Genomic DNA, 20,244 nt, shown 5'->3' on the forward strand with positions numbered 1-20,244 from the left:
ATGTGGAAGCTACATTTGGTCAAAGGTCACAGAAGATTTGCGTCTTGCAGCAAAGGAAAGAATCGCGATCTTGTTTCCGACTCAGTACCTCTTTGTTTTTCATTAGACCTGCTTGCTCGGCTTAATTTGTTAGATGTTTGCATATCTTGTTGCTATTTTCTTTGCTTTTATTATTGTTTCTTATTTGTGCTTCGTTTATCGATACAACGTCTTGTGCACGGGTCAAAATGTGTGTGTCAGGGGTCGTTTTACTTGAACTTGACGTTCGTGTTTCTCCGAACGTCTGTGTATCGAAACATAGTTACACGCACTCCATGACTCTGTAAGAAGACAAAACATATCGCTAGATTTCATTTGTTTTTGATGAATGTATGACCTTTCATGAAGTAGTTTTGTTTTTTGTTTACTTTTGCCAGTTTTCCAGTTCGTTTTTGGAACTTTGCAAAGCAGTGTCGTGTCGTCTGTTTAGGTCTGGGGAAACACCAATGAAAAGAGCCGAAGAATCCCCGAGCGTTTCTATTGGGTTTGCTTTTGATTATCCATGTATAACCTGCTTCCTGCAACTATGGTAACCGGGGATTTATTGCCTGGGGAACATGAGATTTATTTCCCAGGTGCTTGTGAATGAAAACTCGTGAAAATGATGACACTAGGCTTTAGCCTCCACTGTTATGCAGCCACCCTGTTTAAGTCTTCAGCACTGAAAGGCTTGTCGTCCCCGGTAAACCATTTACTTCTGACTTGTGTATTTCAGCTGCCCATTCCAGTGAGCAATATTTCAAGCAGCAACCACCCAGTGAAGATCGGTCTGTCTGACGCCTTTTACAACGACACGTTTTTACCTGAGTATGGTAAGTCACCACTGTTTGAGCAGGTAGCATATGGCACTTATTCTGCGTGTATCAAGTCAGTTTTGAGTCATTCTTTTACCAAGTTTGTTTACAACTATTTGAGGAGAATGCCGTTGAGTTGAAGAATTTGTTTCCTTTTGAATATGAGGCCCAGAATGGCTTTGAGAAATAAACACCACCAACTGATTCAGTGCTGGCGCATCCAACTAACATGGTATGTCTTGCGTCACATTGTACCCCCAACCAGAGAACTTGTTATCCTCTGTATTATGGGCGAGCCATGCACCAGATAGGTTAGTTGCCATGGTGACTTCATTATTCCCATTTTTCTCTTTCCGCTTGACATCATTAAAATTGTGTTTAAAATCTTTCTTTTTTTCAAATAAATAAATAAAAATCCTGATGGTGAGACAATCAATGTCCAAAAAGACAAGAGAGATCTTCAGTCACCAAGACAAATCACAATTCAAAAGCCAAATGTTTGCCTGTGGAGGCTTGGATCTCCAGGACAACATTTAGGAAAAGAAAAGCCAAATAAAAAGCAAAAGCTGCCAAATAATGTTTGGTCTACGTAGTGTAAGGTGCTTACATAAATGTCATTTGTTCTGATGAATTGTATGTGTGTTTCAATCATTGAATACCCCAGTGTCAAATGTCATGATGAATTGTATGTGTGTTTCAGGCATCAAGAGACGTACAATCATTGAGTACCACAGGGTGCCCATCCTCAAGGAACAAGTGGAGGAAGGCACAGTCATTGTACTCTCACCACTTCCCAGTGAGTTCCAGCCATTGATTTGTGTGTGTGACAGTCTGTCTGTCTTTGTCTCATTCTGTCTGTCTGTCTGGCTGTCCCTGTCTGTTTTGGTGTGTGTGTGTGTGTGTTGTGGTGTAGATATGTGAGTGTGTGTGTGTGTGTTATGGTGTAGGTAGGTGCGTGTGTGTGTGTGTGTAGGTATGTGTGTGTGTTGGTGTGTGTGTGCGTACCTCCATGCACGCGTGTGTGCGTTTGTGTTTAGCTAGCTTGGTGTTCTAGCGGAACTCGCATCGTATAGAATTAACTGTACTATCCATCTGTCTTCAGCATGCAATGTAATTACGGACTGTGGCACCTGTGCTCAACACTCAAATGTCAAGTTTGACTGCAAGTGGTGCAACCGTGTTTCCCGCTGTTCCGACGGACTGGATTGGTACCGCCAGGACTGGGAGAAGAAAGGCTGCAAGTCATCGGTTGGTACCACTCATTTATGCTTGCTCACACACCTCTACACGTCTTTTGCATACTCCGCATCTAGCCTTGTGGAAGTGATGTCACATACTGAAAGAAGATCCAACATTTTGAGATTCATTCAGTGTGATGACAAAGCTTACATGAGGCTTAGCCTGAACAATGCCGGCCTTTGTGTGAATATTTCTTGCTGTCTTTCTGCCCCTTGACAGGGCCCCTTCATCTTCTGTGGGCTTTCCACTAATGAACAAGGGAGGTAACCGTGTGTCTGTCCTAACAGAGGAAAAGAACTGCAGAATCCTCGACATCCATGAAAGAGTGTAGCAAAGTTATGAAATCATTGCCTACATACTACAGTTGAGTGTATGTCTTCTTAACAGGAAATGAAGGTTTGATTTATATTCTTAATTTAACAAAAAATTGTTTTATTCATTTATTTTTTACTCCCACACCGCTTCATAGTCTGAGCAGCTCTGGCGAGATATCCGTGTCCTTGATGTACAGTCATCCCCCCCCCACCCCCCTTTGAGGACCACCAAAAATATAGAACTTCCCTGCCCAAAGTATAACTTCTGTTTTTCACAGTTGAAATATGATCTGTTCATTCTGTTTTGTCCTTTGGTGGAAGGTCTTAGCTACATGTATCATGCATGTTGAAAATCACTGTAACCCTTCCCCATTTGTTCAGTGTTATACACACAGTCATTGGAAATAATTCTTGTGCATGTCTTGATTTCATTGCATGGATGTTATATGTGATGTAGAAAGCGAAATGTCTCCATCATGTTATGTCCTACATGTTTGTGTTGAAGACGAGTTTTTCAAGTACATTTTGAAAAGCTGAGAAGGGGGTATTTTGGTCATGAATTTAAGCTAAGAAGAACGTTAACCGAAAAAAGCAAGATACAAAATCTGTTCAAGTGCAATGAAAACGCTGAAGAGTTTGACCTGTTTGTTGACGGGGGGGTGTATACTGATGGACTGACTGAGGACTTGTAACATATTGCTCTATTGTTTAATGGTAAACTGAACATTCTCTGCATCTGTACACAACAGGAAATTGCCGACGTTTCTCAGTGTTACCTCTCCACAACCCTTCCAATGCAACAATCTACCAACACACCCTCACAAATCCCCCAAACAACTCCAAATGGCAAAAGCGCTAACGCCAGTGCATCCAAGGATAATTGTGTGGTAAAGCGTTTGTTCTCAGTACGAGCCTCAGAGTTCCGTAGTTTTGCGATTTTTCTCTGATTCTGCTTGCTATCTGATCGACTTTCTGCGCTTGTATTAAAAAACTAATAGCAGCCCTGAAAGTCCCAAAACTGGTGCACTACCCTTTGGCTAATGATTCTGACAATTTACTTGCCAGAGAGCAAACTTTACTAGCCAAACCAACAATTTGTTTCGGCAACTTTACACGCATTTGGCGAGTAGACATGTTCATCTACTCGCCAGTTCCATGTTAAATTTCTACTTGCTATGGCAAGTAAAATACTCGCCACTTTCAGGGCTGAATAGCCGCACTTCTTTGAATGTAATCAAATTATATGTAAATAAACATGCATGCAAATTCTTCTTGTGTGGCACCCAACTCTGACAAGCTATACTGAACCTCTCCAGAAAGTGAGCTTTGAGCACCTGTAGATTAGGCAAATGTGAGCCTAGCTTCTCTGATTTACCAAACAGCTGTTCTAATATCTCCTGTAAATTCCATACTTGATAATACAAGAAAAACATGAAGTTCAAGGGGAAGAGTATGCAGCGGTATACTTGTTAATAAAGTATGTGTTCTAAATAAGGTATGTTTGTAGGTTTATGTATATTTTAAACTCGGTAACATACTGCTGATACCTTCATGTCCAAGATTTAAATGGTCAGTCAGTGTAAATGAAAGAGCTTTTTACCCACTGGAATTTCTGGAGAATATTTCACGCATCTCGTCTTTGCCATGATGCTCACTGTAGTGATGATGTACAGGTTACTGCTGCTTTCCAGCTTGCTAAATTTGTGCGTAATGTGTAGTTTATCCACGTTGGGACAAAAGAAAAGAAAAAAAAATTGCATCAGTGAGGGCTTTCCCAATTTAACTCAATTGTTGATTACAGGTTCTTTTTTACATTTAGTCAAGTTTTGACTAAATGTTTTAACATAGAGGGGGGAATCGAGACGAGGGTCGTGGTGTATGTGTGTGTGTGTCTGTGTGTGTGTATGTGTGTGTAGAGCGATTCAGAGTAAACTACTGGACCGATCTTTATGAAAGGCCGTGAAAGGTGAATGCTCGCCTAATAGGCTACTGAGCTTTACTGGCCGATGTGAATGCGTTATATATTGTGTGTAAAAAATGTCTGTTTGTCTGTCTGTCTGTAAAATATTCCATTTCAAACGGCAGAAATTAATATGTAAGCGCCTAGGGCTATATCTAGATTAGGCGCATAAAAATGATCACAATAATAATAATAATGAGAGTTCCTGGGTATGATATCCCCAGACGTTTTTTTCATTTTTTCGATAAATGTCTTTGATGACGTCGTATCCGGCATTTTGTAAAAGTTGAGGCGGCACTGTCACCAGGGGCTCACATCCATGAGAGGTGGCATAGGACAAATGTCCTGGACAATGCAAAAGTGATACGTAGGACATTTGTCCTGAACAAAAATAGATGAATAGGACTTTTTTTTTTCGCAACAAAACGTAAATTTCATTAACCTTGACTAGTTTCTAGTCACAAAGGTAACAGAACAAATAAAATAATTTTCTTGGCAAAAAGGTAACTGAACAAATCAAAGGGAGGGGGTAACGTCTTTTTTCGGCGCCAAATTTTCACTTTCTAGAGCTACGGTTTCATCTGGCTCTGGCTGCTCAGAGGCCAGAGGGAGCTCAGTTTCAGTGGTACTAGCCGCCGATGAGGGCAGAGATTTGAAGTACACACGCTTCTGGCCTTTTTCTGGCACCAATTTTCTTTTCGGCGGCATAATGCTTTTTCGGAGAAAAAAAACGCGGAGGGAGGCAACTGCATGTCAACCGGCTTGGAGCATTCAGAATTGCAACCCTTGGAAAGTTTCCCAAAGTTTCGTCTGCTTGGAGAGACACATCGCTTCGCAAAACATCGATAAAATACCAAATCAAACTACTGTAAATTGAAAAGTGCTGACAATGTCTGGATCAAATGAAAGCATAATCGGACAATGACCACTTTGTGACAAAAACAATAGGACATATGTCCTCTTGCATGAAAAATGTTTAGGACATTTGAAAAAAATATCCGTGGATGTCCGACGTGGATGTGAGCCCCTGCTGTTACACCCTCATTTTTCAATCAAATTGATTGACATTTTGGCCAAGCAATCTTCGACGAAGACCGGACTTTGGTATTGTATTTCGGGGCGGGGATGTAGCTCAGTCGGTAGCGCGCTGGATTTGTATCCAGTTGGCCGCTGTCAGCGTGAGTTCGTCCCCACGTTCGGCGAGAGATTTATTTTCTCAGAGTCAACTTTGTGTGCAGACTCTCCTCGGTGTCCGAACACCCCCGTGTGTACACGCAAGCACAAGACCAAGTGCGCACGAAAAAGATCCTGTAATCCATGTCAGAGTTCGGTGGGTTATAGAAACACGAAAATACCCAGCATGCTTCCTCCGAAAACGGCGTGTGGCTGCCTAAATGGCGAAGTAAAAAACGGTCATACACGTAAAATTCCACTCGTGCAAAAAACACGAGTGTACGTGGGAGTTTCAGCCCACGAACGAAGAAGAAGAAAAAGAAGTATTGTATTTCAGCTTGGAGGCTTAAAAATTAATTAATGACTTTGGTCATTAAAAATCTGAAAATTGTAGTAAAAATTATTTTTTTATAAAACGATCCAAAATTACGTTTATCGTATTCTTCATCATTTTCTGATTCCAAAAACATATAAATATGTTATATTCGGATTAAAAACAAGCTCTGAAAATTAAAAATATAAAAATTATGATTAAAATAAAATTTCCGAAATCGATTTAAAAACAATTTCATCTTATTCCTTGTCCGTTCCTGATTCAAAAAACATATACATATGATATGTTTGGATTAAAAACACGTTCAGAGAGTTAAAAAGAATAGAGATATAGAAAAGCGTGCTAATTCCTCCTCAGCGCAACCGCTACCGCGCTTTTCTGGATTGTTAATTGCACTGCCTTTGCCACGAGCGGTGGACAGACGATGCTACGAGTGTACGGTCTTGCGGAAAAAATGAAATGCGTTCAGTTTCATTCTGTGAGTTCGACTGAGCTTGACTAAATGTTGTATTTTCGCCTTACGCGACTTGTTTGTTTTTGTTTTTTTAAATTTGTTACAGTTACTTCTTGGAGCCTGCGTTAATGTTTTTTTAAACTTTTTTATATGATGATCGATAACATTTATTTTGTTATTGTCATCTTATCACAGACACACATGCACACTCCCACACACATGCATGCACGCATGCACACACACACACACACACACACACATGCGCGTGCATGCATTGTGCAGTCACCCTTCGCAGAGTTGCCAATAACAGATGAAATCAGACAAATTCAACCATATCTGTGAAGCAAACATTGCATACTCATTCTGTTTGGGTTTTGTTTAGCATCACACATTGTGGGGTTGGCCATCCGGGGTGTAAATAGTCAAATTCATCCCCATGAAGAAACATGTCCTCAATAAACTGGATTCTTTAAACATCGTGTTTTACGAGGTCACCGATATGGAGGTCGACCATTCAGGGTGGAATTAAGTTGTCAAATTTGAACCCTTCAGCAGACCCAGAGAAGATTTGATTACGACCTCAGCTGACAAGTTGACGGGGTAGAAACATAACCTGTGTATGTCGTATTTAGAAATGGACTGTGTTGTAACTGTGGTGCATGTGTAGTTTGTGTTTACTGTAAAATGTGGTACTGCAGGTTGTGTATATAGGATGGACTTTTTATGCCGTCATTTTTTGTTAAAGGATTAAAAGTGGTTTTTTTCCAACCTTACCCTTTGATTGGTGAAGTAGTGATTCTTGAGCCTTTTCACTCGGTTGAATTGAATTTGTGATGTCTTTGGGTTTGGCTGTCAAATTATAAAGAATGCTTTGTTATATTTTGTCAGTGTTCATTATGATTTGAATTTCTGAGAGATCCGGGCTTCTGTTGGTCAACGAGCTGTCATATATTCGCTGCAGCTTCTAAATTTCAAAAAGCATGATTAGAAACATGTTTTTCTGTAAACAAACATGATTTGACCTTTTCCCCAAGAGCCATGAGTGTTGTTACTTTCTGTAAGATGTATATCTTCTGTTGATAGTGGAGTTTTGTGGTCATAACTGGGTGTTGTCTGCTTCTCTATACAACAGGGGGTCGCCGACATCTCTCAGTGTAATGCCACCACTACAGCAAACACCTCCACAAACACACCCACACAGTCCCCTCAAAATCCCACCACCACAGTAAACACCTCCACAAACCCCCCCACACCGGCCACTCAGAATCCCACCACCACCAAACCAAAGACTACCCAACCCCCTAGACCAGCTCTTACTTCCAGCCAAGCACACACACCCACAACCACTTCAGTCCCCAAGCAGGTGCCTACCACCCACAGTACACACCCACACCCACCAAAACCCACCACCGAACCCACTGAGAGCTCCCAAACCACTCCAAATGCCAAGAGTGTAAACGCAAGTGCGTCCAAGGATGCTTGCAGGGTAAAACTTTTTTTTCCCCCGAGTGCCTCTGACGTGCACAATTATGTTATCATACACCTGCCATACTCCTGTTTGCTGACACTTTTTGAATGTGATCTACAGTAGTTGCTTGATTGCTTGCAAGTGTTGCAAGCCACCACACTGACACACTTCTGCCATCTGCATTCACAAATATGTATAGAAAGCAAAGGGAAGAAAAAGAAGAAAAAACATACGTTACAGAGCGCTTTTGTGAAGTCGGATTTTTCCAAGTAGATTTGTTAAAGGCTTTATAACTGAAGGGGACGCAGGCTGACTACCTTTTGTAAAATATATACCTTATAGTTATATCGATATCATGTACGAAGCAGTATGTATTGTGTTTATCCTACCCTGCATGATGCAGACAACCCTCCCCTCCCAATTTTTTTTTTTTAAATCTGACTGACAGCATGCCCATGTCCGATCTACATAGCAGACCTGCCAACTGCAATGGTTTCAGCGTAGCATATGCTACGTTTTAAGAAAAATTACTCCGCTGTTACGCCAAGCTTAGAATTGCTATCCTTAACAAATAATCACAAACATGCAACTGTTTGCTCTTTTTTGTGAGTCCTGGTACTCATTTCTGCATGATTCTCATATCGTGTAGCGGTCAGAATTTGTGTCATAAAACATTGTCCGTAATGGAAAGTACGTGGCACTGTGGACACTCTCTATTGTCCATTATGTTTCTTTTCTCTAGAAAAATTTTAAATGTATATATTCTTGCGCAGAATAGCCTAAATGTGGATGTGCAAGTAAATTTAAACAATGTTACACTAAAACACCATTTGATACGCTGAAAATCCAGAAAAAGTCAATTGCTGTGACACTCAGGGTTTCACATAAGGTTGGCAAGTCTGCTACTGCTTATGATCTTTGTAACACCTCTTTCTTTGCTCTTCAATTAAAAGTGCTTTACTTTTCCTTGAAAAGTCCCATAGGTATTTTATTGTCAGATCACTTGGATCATGTCTACCTCTTATGCAGGACAGAAACATGAGTGTGTGTGTGCATGGATGTGCTTGCATCAGTGCATGGGATTGTATTTTGTGGATGACTTTTGTCTCATTGGAGTAATCAATGAGTTTTAGTAATGTGCAGTGTCTGTCCGTATGGACGGGCAGCTGGCCGTGAACAACAAATTAACATTGAGGTCATCTCAGATGTTTCTTGAAGCTAGGACTTAAACTTTGCGCACTTCTAGGGTTTGATGAACTCCCGACATGACCCCAGTCTGGTTGACTCTCATCAAATTTCAAGGTCACAGCGGGATCAAGTTCGGTTCATAAAAGCTTAATGTTGAGGTTTTCTCAGATGTTTTTGAAGCTAATCAGCCTCCACATTTGACGCACTTGTAAGTTTTAATGATCTTCATATTAGCATTTGCTTTTCTTGTTTTTGTAGGTTGACTGATTTGATTATTTCTTTCTTTAACTTGTCTGAAAGTTATGGAAAATTTGCATTCTTCTAATTCATAATTTTTTCTTTGATAATGTTTCATTTGTGTGTGTAGGATTTTGTTTTTTTTATTATTGTGATATTAGCTGTTTCATTTGATGTTGTTGTAGATTGTTGAGCACCACCTATTGTAGACCAGTACTAATACTACAAGGCAAAATCATATTTAAATGAAAATCAAAACACAGACAGACTGCCAATGTTCCAAAATTCAGAATCAATAAACATTTAAATGAAAATGCCATGATTGTGTCATTACTTATAAGGGATACATTAAACTGACCTGCGGTGATCACACACATTCTTTCTGTCATGCGCTTTCAAGGCACACGACCCATTCCTCTCATTGACTTATGGTTTTGTTATTTCTGTTACCCAGGACATGATATCAATACAGCATTGTTCAGACACAGTACAGTGGAACACCCATTTTAAGACCTTCTAACATCTGAGAAAATCAGGTCTTAAAAAGGTGGGAGTCTTAAAACTGGGGTAAATTTACAGATGTTATGAAGAATGTGAAGAATCAAGGTCTTAAAAAGGGAGAAGTCTTAAATTAGGGGTCTGAAAAGGGGGGGTTGGTTCCATTGTCTTGTCTTGGTGGTTGAAGGCTTCATGTCTGATAGTGTTTGAAACAGAGGTATCTTGAGTTCATTTATAAGCTGTTCGCATACAAATCTGTCCAGAGTCAGTTTTACACATGAAGACAATTACAGTGAAAACAGATGCATCCAGGACAATTTTTTACTCCTGTGTGTGTAGTACATGTAGTTTGAACAATTTCAAATATATTAAGTAATTGATGACGTTCTTATGGAATCTGCATTCATCTGATTACAATAGCCTTTGAATGCAGATACAAACTCTGGTATGAGAATATTTCACCAATTTGCGAGTTTCTGATATTTTCAAAGCTAAAGATTACACTGAATTGTCTGAAATTATTTCCAGAATGTGTATTATGGGAACGCCTATTGTGGTAGCACCCAATATGGTTGGAAGAGGTACAATTTGACCCAGCTGTCAGCACATGTATCTCAATAAACAGAATCTCTTGCATTATAAAAATATGTATATATACATGTATGTGGTTTCACTGAGAGGGATGGTTTATCAAATACAATATAACTAACCGACAGAAACATGGGCTGTCTCCAGCAATATGTACGCATCCATTGTATCTTCCCCTTATTGAATTTGTAGCTGTGGATGTAATATTTTATTTTGCACAATTGTATCATCACGCCAGTTTTACCATAACCTTCATGTTTGTTCCTGGCCTTGTTTTTTGGCTCACGTAAGTGTAGCCTATGCGATCATAACTTTTTCTGTCTGTGCGTTTGTGCGTGTGTGTGTGTGTGTGTTTGTGCGTGCGTGTGTGTGTATGTCTGTGGTAGAAACTCTAACATTTGAAGACGTCACATTACATTGACGTCACATTATGACGTAAGAGGGTTAGACGTCACGCGAAGGAAGTACTGAAAGTCTCGGTCATTATTATTTTGAGCGCGCCGAGACTAGTTGGCAGTCGTGTCCTGTAAGTAGGCTACATGCAGACAGACAGATCTAGATCTGGTGTCTCGCTTTCTTGCACAGTTTCACCTATGCTCTTTCTGTGTGTGTGTGTGTGTGTGTGTGTGTGTGTGTGTGTGTGTGTGTGTGTGTGTGTGTGTGTGTGTATGTGTGACGGAGTGATTGAGTTTGTGTTACTGTTTGTCGATTTCTTACGTGAGCCTTGATGGCTTCGCCTCTTGTTACAATTTCCATTCATGCAGTTTTCATTTCGATCTTGTCAAACTCTCTCTCTCTCTCTCTCTCTCTCTCTCTCTCTCTCTCTCTCTCTCTCTCTCTCTCTCTCTCTCTCTCTCTCTCTCTCTCTCTCTCTCTCTCTCTCTCTCTCTCTCTCTCTCTCTCTCTCTCTCAAATATTTCGTTGTGACATCCTGTCTCATGATCTTGATTTATTGGTCTCTGATCTACACTTCAAGTTGTCTTTGATTTTTCTTAATTTTTTTCTGTCTTGTTTATTTTAATGATAATAATAATAATAATAATAATAATAATAATAATAATAATAATGACAGCTTATATAGCGTGAACCACAGTAATCTATGCTCGTCACGCTTTACATTTTAACTACTAATAAAAAATACTATTTGACATAACATCAAATACATATATACATTCTAGCAAAATAACGTAACAATAACTCACAACAACACAATTAACCACCTAAGGTCAATACCATGTGGATAGATAAACAACGCACACTAAAACATCCACAGTCAACATTTTATTATTCGTTATCGTTAGATTTGACTGTGATATCCACATTAATTTTATCAGTCCCAATGTTGAAAAAGCTGAAATGATATCAGATGGAGGTGTGAAGATCTATTTGTTGCAAGCTGTGTCACTGTTCATTCCAGCTTGTGATTGCTACTACTATGCATCTTGTTCACTCAACCAAGCCTTTTTTTTTAGAGAAAGATTACGTGCACACTGTGCATCTTCCTGATTGAAAAGAGTAACTTGTTTGCGACTTTTACTGCATTTTGGTCAATTTGTATGCATAGTTGCGATGCCAGCTATTGTTGATGAGTCTTTCCCTATTTCGATCCACAAACTTTATTAACCTGTGACTTTTTTCTCCTCTAACCTTATCGATTGTGAATGATTATTTCTTATTTGAAGAAATTAATTCAGTTGGCGTCTGGCTTTAAGACAGACACGTTATATTTAAGATCAAGCTCAACTATATATTGTACTGCTTGGGTGTGTCTGTATATTTTCATTCAGTGGTTACTATACTTCCAGTTACAACTTACATAGTACAAAATGTATGAATCAACACTATAATTTCCACTGTTCTTCTTCAACAAAGATTTGGATTGTTTTACTATTTGCTTTTGAACAGTGATGGGAAAATTCACCATTTATTTGTATCTAACTTTATTTTGTTTGTTTATTAAGTTTTCTTTGTAAGTATATATATTTAACTTTATTTGTTTGTTTAGTTTTGTTTTTGTTTTCAAGTCTTAATAATTACTGTTTCATTATTCATTATTGAAAAACTCTCTCTGACTCTCTTTAAATCTCTCCTGGCTTCTCTGTGTTTACTGGTAGCTTGCTGTATTCAGTTCAGCTGACTTATTTATGGATGAAATGTCAGTGTTCTAAACCACATTCTTCACTTTATTAAAATGGTTTCTTTTCTTTTCTGTGCAGAATTCAAATGACGGTTCCTGTGACTCGGGCAGCAAAAGTGAGTGTGTTTCTCTGTTAACATTTTCCATGTTTGCTTCTCCTTTAAAAGGGAAGAGCAGCTATTATAAGTATGTGTGTTTGTAAGTCAACACATACTTTGTCCCACTTCCAGTGTCTGACACATAATTGAAGTGTTTGTGTTAATGCAAGTGTACTTTTGTTGATTGAGTTTCAAAGTGTTCAACATGAAGCCACAGCTATACTATGTCATCATCTAGGTCTGAGCTTGCGAGGGTACTGTGACGTAGCTGGTGATTTATATAGTGGGTCTTTCCTGTGTTTGTTGTGTGTGCAGAAGTTTTTCTCATTACATGTACTTGTAGATGTTTACTGGTGTAACCAAAAAATGACACAGACACTGCTTAATACCTTGAATCTTTATGTTTATTCATTATGCTGATCAGTTAGGTAGTTATTGTAGAAGCTCTAATTAGATATTAAAGGCACAATCCTCATGGAAAGAGTTAGAGCTGACTGTCTCAGATCTGACCAGGCTTTTACATGGGATAAGACCATCCCTTTTACATGGGATAAGACCATCCCTTTTACATGGGATAAGACCATCCCTTTTACATGGGATAAGACCATCCCTTTTACATGGGATAAGACCATCCCTTTTACATGGGATAAGACCATCCCTTTTACATGGGATAAGACCATCCCTTTTACATGGGATAAGACCATCCCTTTTACATGGGATAAGACCATCCCTGTACCAACAACCCGGGTGCTCTCTGTGCCAAAGTAAGCCTTTAATACTTTTACATGGGATAAGACCATCCCTGCACCAACAACCCGGGTGCTCTCTGTGCCAAAGTAAGCCTTTAATACTTTTACATGGGATAAGACCATCCCTGTACCAACAACCCGGGTGCTCTCTGTGCCAAAGTAAGCCTTTAATACTTTTACATGGGATAAGACCATCCCTGTACCAACAACCCGGGTGCTCTCTGTGCCAAAGTAAGCCTTTAATACTTTTACATGGGATAAGACCATCCCTGTACCAACAACCCGGGTGCTCTCTGTGCCAAAGTAAGCCTTTAATACTTTTACATGGGATAAGACCATCCCTGTACCAACAACCCGGGTGCTCTCTGTGCCAAAGTAAGCCTTTAATACTTTTACATGGGATAAGACCATCCCTGTACCAACAACCCGGGTGTTGTCTGTTCCAAAGTAAGCCTTTAATACTTTTACATGGGATAAGACCATCCCTGTACCAACAACCCGGGTGTTGTCTGTGCCAAAGTAAGCCTTTAATACTTTTACATGGGATAAGACCATCCCTGTACCAACAACCCGGGTGCTCTCTGTGCCAAAGTAAGCCTTTAATACTTTTACATGGGATAAGACCATCCCTGTACCAACAACCCGGGTGTTGTCTGTGCCAAAGTAAGCCTTTAATACTTTTACATGGGATAAGACCATCCCTGTACCAACAACCCGGGTGCTCTCTGTGCCAAAGTAAGCCTTTAATACTTTTACATGGGATAAGACCATCCCTGTACCAACAACCCGGGTGCTCTCTGTGCCAAAGTAAGCCTTTAATACTTTTACATGGGATAAGATCATCCCTGTACCAACAAACAACCCGGGTGCTCTCTGTGCCAAAGTAAGCCTTTAATACTTTTACATGGGATAAGACCATCCCTGTACCAACAACCCGGGTGTTGTCTGTGCCAAAGTAAGCCTTTAATACTTTTACATGGGATAAGACCATCCCTGTACCAACAACCCGGGTGTTGTCTGTGCCAAAGTAAGCCTTTAATACTTTTACATGGGATAAGACCATCCCTGTACCAACAACCCGGGTGTTGTCTGTGCCAAAGTAAGCCTTTAATACTTTTACATGGGATAAGACCATCCCTGTACCAACAACCCGGGGGCTCTCTGTGCCAAAGTTAGCATTTAATACTTTTACATGGGATAAGACCATCCCTGTACCAACAACCCAGGGGGTCTCTGTGCCAAAGTAAGCATTTAATACTTTTAGATTACAAAACAAGTGGCTGAGTCATACTCTTATGTTGAATGTTTCTCGTCTGTTTCAGACGGCTCTGTGGCGGCCATCATCGCCGTTGTGCTGATCCTGGTGGTGTTGTTTGGCAGTGCGGCCATCTGGGTCTTCTACGCCTACACCCACCCCACCTCCCCCTCTGGCATGTGGCTCATGGAGGTACGAATTGCATTGTGGGGGCTTTGGAGGGTCAGGATGAGAAGTTTGGTTACTGGCCAGTCAGCCAATTTTTGTGGTTGTATTGTTTTGCTGTGTTTGGGTTTAGAGGTATTGTGTATTTTCGGGAGAGTGAGGAAATCAGAAAAAGGGATAAGATCAGTCAATAAACACACAGGCATGCACACACACAGGCATGCACACACACAGGCACACACACACACAGGCATACACACACACACACAGGCATGCACACACACAGGCATGCACACACATTGGCAGTAGAAATATTTTATTGTGCAAGGTTTGAAAAATATCCTTGAAAATGTTCTCTAAAGTGTGTGTGTGTGTGTGTGTGCGTGCATGCATGCATGCATGCATTTGTGTGTGTGTATGTGTGTGTGTGTGTGTGCATGCGTGTGTGTGGTTGCATGAGTGTGTACATGTTACTGACAAAACCTCATTGGTATATATTCCAGATTTTATTTGTCACTTGTACATAATTTTCAAAGTGAGCTTTGAGTGGTATAATTATTCAGAGGGTCTAGATAACAGATAACCTTAGCTCTTCAACAACAAAAAAGTATGCTGCATGTAATATACAAAATATCTAAATTACCTGATCTTTTTCCCCCTATTTGTTCCAGCATCGGCCCAGTCAGATGAAAGCCAAACTGGCCAGCATGAAGTTTTGGAAAAAGAGCACGCCGGCTGGCACCAAATACGCGTGTGAGACGGAGGCATGAGAGAAAGCGTAGAACAGCTGTGAAGGCTGGTGATGCTCATCGGCCTCTGTTCTGTCCATGCTACATACCGTCTGATTCTTCACCTGCCTCAAACATTTCTCAAATATTGTCTGCCTGGAGCAATGTGAAAGCTCTCTGGGTTTTGTTTTAACATATTTTTAATGGAGAAATGCATGGTTGCCTTTTTTGATAGAACTGACATGGTGAGATTTTTACGTTTTGAAGGTTTTTGTTACATAAGAGCAAGCAGAAAGTGAATAGCTGTGCACAACAAGAAAAAAATTCACAACTTCAGTGTTTACATTGGAGCAAATACTTTATTCTGGTTGATATTTATTTAATAGTAAATCTCCTTTTTTCATCTTTTCTGATAGTTTGCAGTTCTATTTTGTCCAATGCAATATGTGAAATTATCTACCTGTACTTTTTACATTCCCATTCCTGTTAAAGTAATCTCCCTCAAAGGAAATGAGTGAACGTGTGCAGTTAATACACATCATTTTTACAACATGAAATCGTACTTAACTCTCTTGTGTGGGAGTGTGTGAAGTATGTGTTTGTTTGTATTGATGACTTGTCTCAGTTTGTGAATTTTGTATTTACTGGGTGACATGAGTAATGACATCATTCCCTATATTGCATACAAAATAAGTGTGCGATTTTTGTTAGTTTTTGTGGGTTTTTTAATTGTCTTGGTATGTGCAGTGTGTATTAATTGCCTTTATAACAGGAAGGAATCTTTTTCCTCTGCTCAGTTAAACGGTTTCATAATGCTCCTGGAATATATGTTTACTTGAGAGTTAATCAGTTACCCTCTCTCTCTCTCTCTCTCTCTCTCTCTCTCTCTCTCTCTCTCTCTCTCTCTCTCACTCTCTCTCTCTCTCACTCTCTCACTCTCCCTCTCGCTCGCTCTCTCTCTCTCTCTCTCTCTCTCTCTCTCTCTCTCTCTCTCTCTCCCTCTCGCTCGCTGGCTCTCTCTCTCTCCCTCCCTCCCTCTCTCTCTCTCTCTCTCTCTCTCTCTCTCTCTCTCTCTCTCTCTCTCTCTCTCTCTCTCTCTCTCTCTCTCTCTCTCTCTCTCTCTCTCTCTCTCTCTCTCTCTCTCTCTCTCTCTCTCTCTCTCTCTCTCTCTCTCTCTCTCTCTATTAAAGGTACATGATACACGATTTTCTCTTCTTCTTCTTCATCAACGGAATTGTCAGTAAAACAAAATTATACAGAGAAATAACAGCAATAAAACCACAAAAAGTGTGCCGGTTTGGTCATAAGTGAGTGAAATTTGAAACAACGAACAAAACAAAACAAAAACAATCTATGCTTTAGATTGTTCCAATTGTTTAACAACTGTCGTATTAACCCTTTCATGACTGTATTTTTCTGATAGAGTTACTCTCCCTGGACTGAATTAATTTCCTGATATTTTGTCAAAAATGGGTACCACGTTTTAAAAAATTGCCAAAAAATACACACACACACGCACACACAAAAAAAACACCACACAAAACACCACACATACACACACACAAACCCCCACCACACACAACATTGTACTGTACATTGTAACAGTAATGCTCTTTAAATGCAGAGACACTCTCTCACCTTGGACCACGCCCACACCTCTGCTCTGGGGTTGGGGTGGGGTACGTTGTACCGTATGTACGACCACAAAATCGCTCAGTAGATGTACTTGGTTGTGGAACAAAGAAATCTTCATCGTCACTCGACTCACTTCGGTCTGCTTCATCAACAACAAAGTCCGAATCTCCATCGCTATCACTGTTTAGAAACAGTTCCTGAATCGCTTCATGTGTAGTGAATGTACGACGAAGTTGACGTGCCGGCTTTTCTGCCATATTTCCTTCAAAAGTATACAAAAAACGATCGCAAATCCACCAACATGTGCCGACAACATCCCACGAGGCTTCAGCAGGAAGTTTAGCGCAGTTATTTCCCTTTGGCCACTGTGAAAAATCGGAATGGGAAAGGAACTGGAACACTCCGTCGGACCCGAGTATACTCGTGGCCCGTCCAGTAGAGCAGTGTGTGGGACCCGAGTAAACTCGTGGCCCGTCATGAAAGGGTTAAGACAGTCGGGTGGTATAATTTATTTCCCATTGGTGACCTACTTAACTACTGATACATTATAACTATGATCAAACTAGTACAATGGAATTATCACTATAACCACAACTGAATTATTTCAAGATTATTTAGAAATGAAATATGTTTGTAAGGCATGTGTTTTTTTGCCAGTTGTGTACAACTTTCATCAATGATAACCAGACCAACTTTACCATATTTGCTGTTTAATGATTACCTTGATGTGTGAACATGTATGATTATATATACATAGCTGATATTAAATGTGTGCTTTGCGTAATGTTCGATGCAAATCCTGTGTTAAACATGAGGCTTGTCGGTAATTCCGAGTACTCTAGCGTCTGTGTGATTTTGTGGTTTAATGTGATCGCCAGCTCCTTGACCCAACTACACAAAGTCATCATAAGGTTAACAAACTGGCTGATTTCAAAGTATATGGAAGAAGATTCATGAACATTTACAATAAATGAATAAATTTGAGTACATGTATCTGGTTCAAGCTTTAGTCGCCATTGCGGATATTTTTCCCCTTTGTTTTTTTTCAGGTAATTATCTGATTGGAACCCCCCGCGGGTTAGGGGGAAAAATTTACCCGATGCTCCCCAGCATGTCGTAAGAGGCGACAAACGGATTCTGTTTCTCCTTTTACCCTTGTTAAGTGTTTCTTGTATAGAATATAGTCGATTTTTGTAAAGATTTTAGTCAAGCAGTACCCCCCGCGGGTTAGGGGGAAGAATTTACCCGATGCTCCCCAGCATGTCGTAAGAGGCGACTAACGGATTCTGTTTCTCTTTTTACCCTTGTTAAGTGTTTCTTGTATAGAATATAGTCCATTTTTGTAAAGAATTTAGTCAAGCAGTATGTAAGAAATGTTAAGTCCTTTGTACTGGAAACTTGCATTCTCCCAGTAAGGTAATATATTGTACTACGTTGCAAGCCCCTGGAGCAAATTTTTGATTAGTGCTTTTGTGAACAAGAAACAATTGACAAGTGGCTCTATCACATCTCCCTCTTTCCCCGTCACGATATAACCTTCGTGGTTGAAAACGACGTTAAACATCAAATAAAGAAAGTCAAGCAGTATGTAAGAAATGTTAAGTTCTTTGTACTGGAAACTTGCATTCTCCCAGTAAGGTCATATATTGTACTACGTTGCAAGCCCCTGGAGCAAATTTTTGATTAGTGCTTTTGTGAACAAGAAACAATTGACAAGTGGCTCTATCCCATCTCCCCCCTTTCCCCGTCGCGATATAACCTTCGTGGTTGAAAACGACGTTAAACACCAAATAAAGAAAGAAAAGAAAGATCTGTTTGGAGATGTCCAACTTGTCTCGGTCAGCCTATATTCCATTCCACAAGTTTTTCCAAAATGTAAAGACTGTTTATATTAAACTTTTTACAAATATGAGATTGTGTATCCATTCTTCTTCTTATGTTTCTTTGGCTTGACTCCAAGATCAAAATAAATATTCATTAAATTCTAGCAGATTTAAAGTAAAATGTTGAATGGTGGAGCATGCACTGTTGTTGTTTGTGGTGACTATATAGCTGTAGTCGCAATAAATATCATTCATCCAATTCTGTCGGCTTCGCAGTGGAACATTGAATTTGGGAGCAGAAAGTGAACTGTGATCCACATGCCAGAAATCGGATCTGACGTCGTATTCGTACTAGTTGCGACTGTTGAAAGGAGATGGTTGGTCGCCCTGGATCCCCGGATGGTACCCTTTTGTACATATACCCGACACCACAAAAATCTCTCTCTCTTTTGTAAATCTGTGACAAGACTTCTGTGATAACTACGGGGAAAAACAAATATTGAACAGGTCTGCCCTCTTGTAATACTTATTAAATTACATATTCTTACTCCGAGTCACATATTTAGCATTGACGCAGTCGAGATGCTAGGTAGACTGAAAAAACGCTATCCCGTCTATAGTATAAGGGAAGCAACCCAAGCAAAAAAGTAGCAAGCTTGCTACCCTGGGTTGCCTCCCGTAGCGTGCATCACGCCACAGCTCTCGTACCCAATACGAGACACCCTCTTTCGACATCTTTCAGCCAGAGAGACAGGTCGTGCTTGATTTCGCTCCTAGGCTGTTGTTTGCTGTCTGCTTGACACCCACCAGCCTCGGCTCCCCGTCTGCTCATAGCTGTTTCTAGCGGTGAGATTGTTCCATTTTGTTGTTGTTTGCTTTGCCATTCTGCTGAGAATTTTCTCGTCCGCGGACTTGTGAATTTTGCTCGGTAGTTTGTTGCTGTGGCCGCCATTTTGGTCGCCATTTTTCGCTTACACGTGGTGTATTTTGCTGGTTAGTTTGGGTCCGTGCTCGGACTTTTAGCGTCGACCAGTAGCACTTTTACCTGCTTGTAACTTGTACTTTGTGCTAGTTTATTCTGCTGAAGTTTTAACGTCCTAGAGACTTGTGTATTTTCAGTAGTTTGTTTTCTCGCGTGACAGCATGTCTGATAGTGAGAAAAAAAGCGAGCAGCTAAGGCCGAGAGTAAGGGCATAGGCCCTGGCAAACCTAAGCCCTCGGCTTCTACTTCTTCGGCTAGGAACCCCACGGTTCACGTTTCTGACCCGAAGACTAACTTCGTTTTTTCGGTGCCCATTTCGGCGCCGGAGGAAACTTCGTCTGGCTCGCGGGCGGCGGGCATTACCGCTACCACGTCTGTGGCTAGCC

General features: G+C 40.4%; 1 protein-coding gene across 5 annotated transcripts in view; it reads left to right on the plus strand.

Moving 5' to 3' along the window:
* The window catches only part of LOC138983238 (plexin domain-containing protein 2-like), a 108,904-nt gene extending 89,864 nt beyond the window's left edge, over positions 1 to 19,040 (plus strand). For 2 of the 5 annotated variants that reach the window (XM_070356657.1, XM_070356658.1), the window contains exons 8-15: positions 755 to 851; positions 1,534 to 1,629; positions 1,936 to 2,081; positions 3,136 to 3,273; positions 7,440 to 7,793; positions 12,503 to 12,539; positions 14,593 to 14,717; positions 15,362 to 19,040. In XM_070356657.1, the coding sequence (XP_070212758.1) occupies positions 755 to 851; positions 1,534 to 1,629; positions 1,936 to 2,081; positions 3,136 to 3,273; positions 7,440 to 7,793; positions 12,503 to 12,539; positions 14,593 to 14,717; positions 15,362 to 15,460 (1,092 nt within the window). In that variant the 3' untranslated portion in view covers positions 15,461 to 19,040. The remainder of the gene's footprint in view (positions 1 to 754; positions 852 to 1,533; positions 1,630 to 1,935; positions 2,082 to 3,135; positions 3,274 to 7,439; positions 7,794 to 12,502; positions 12,540 to 14,592; positions 14,718 to 15,361) is intronic. The other 3 variants (XM_070356660.1, XM_070356659.1, XM_070356661.1) reach the window with 3 other exon arrangements.
* Positions 19,041 to 20,244: the final 1,204 nt, after the last annotated feature.

The sequence above is a fragment of the Littorina saxatilis genome, linkage group LG12, assembly GCF_037325665.1.
Source record: "Littorina saxatilis isolate snail1 linkage group LG12, US_GU_Lsax_2.0, whole genome shotgun sequence".
NCBI lineage: Eukaryota > Metazoa > Mollusca > Gastropoda > Littorinimorpha > Littorinidae > Littorina > Littorina saxatilis.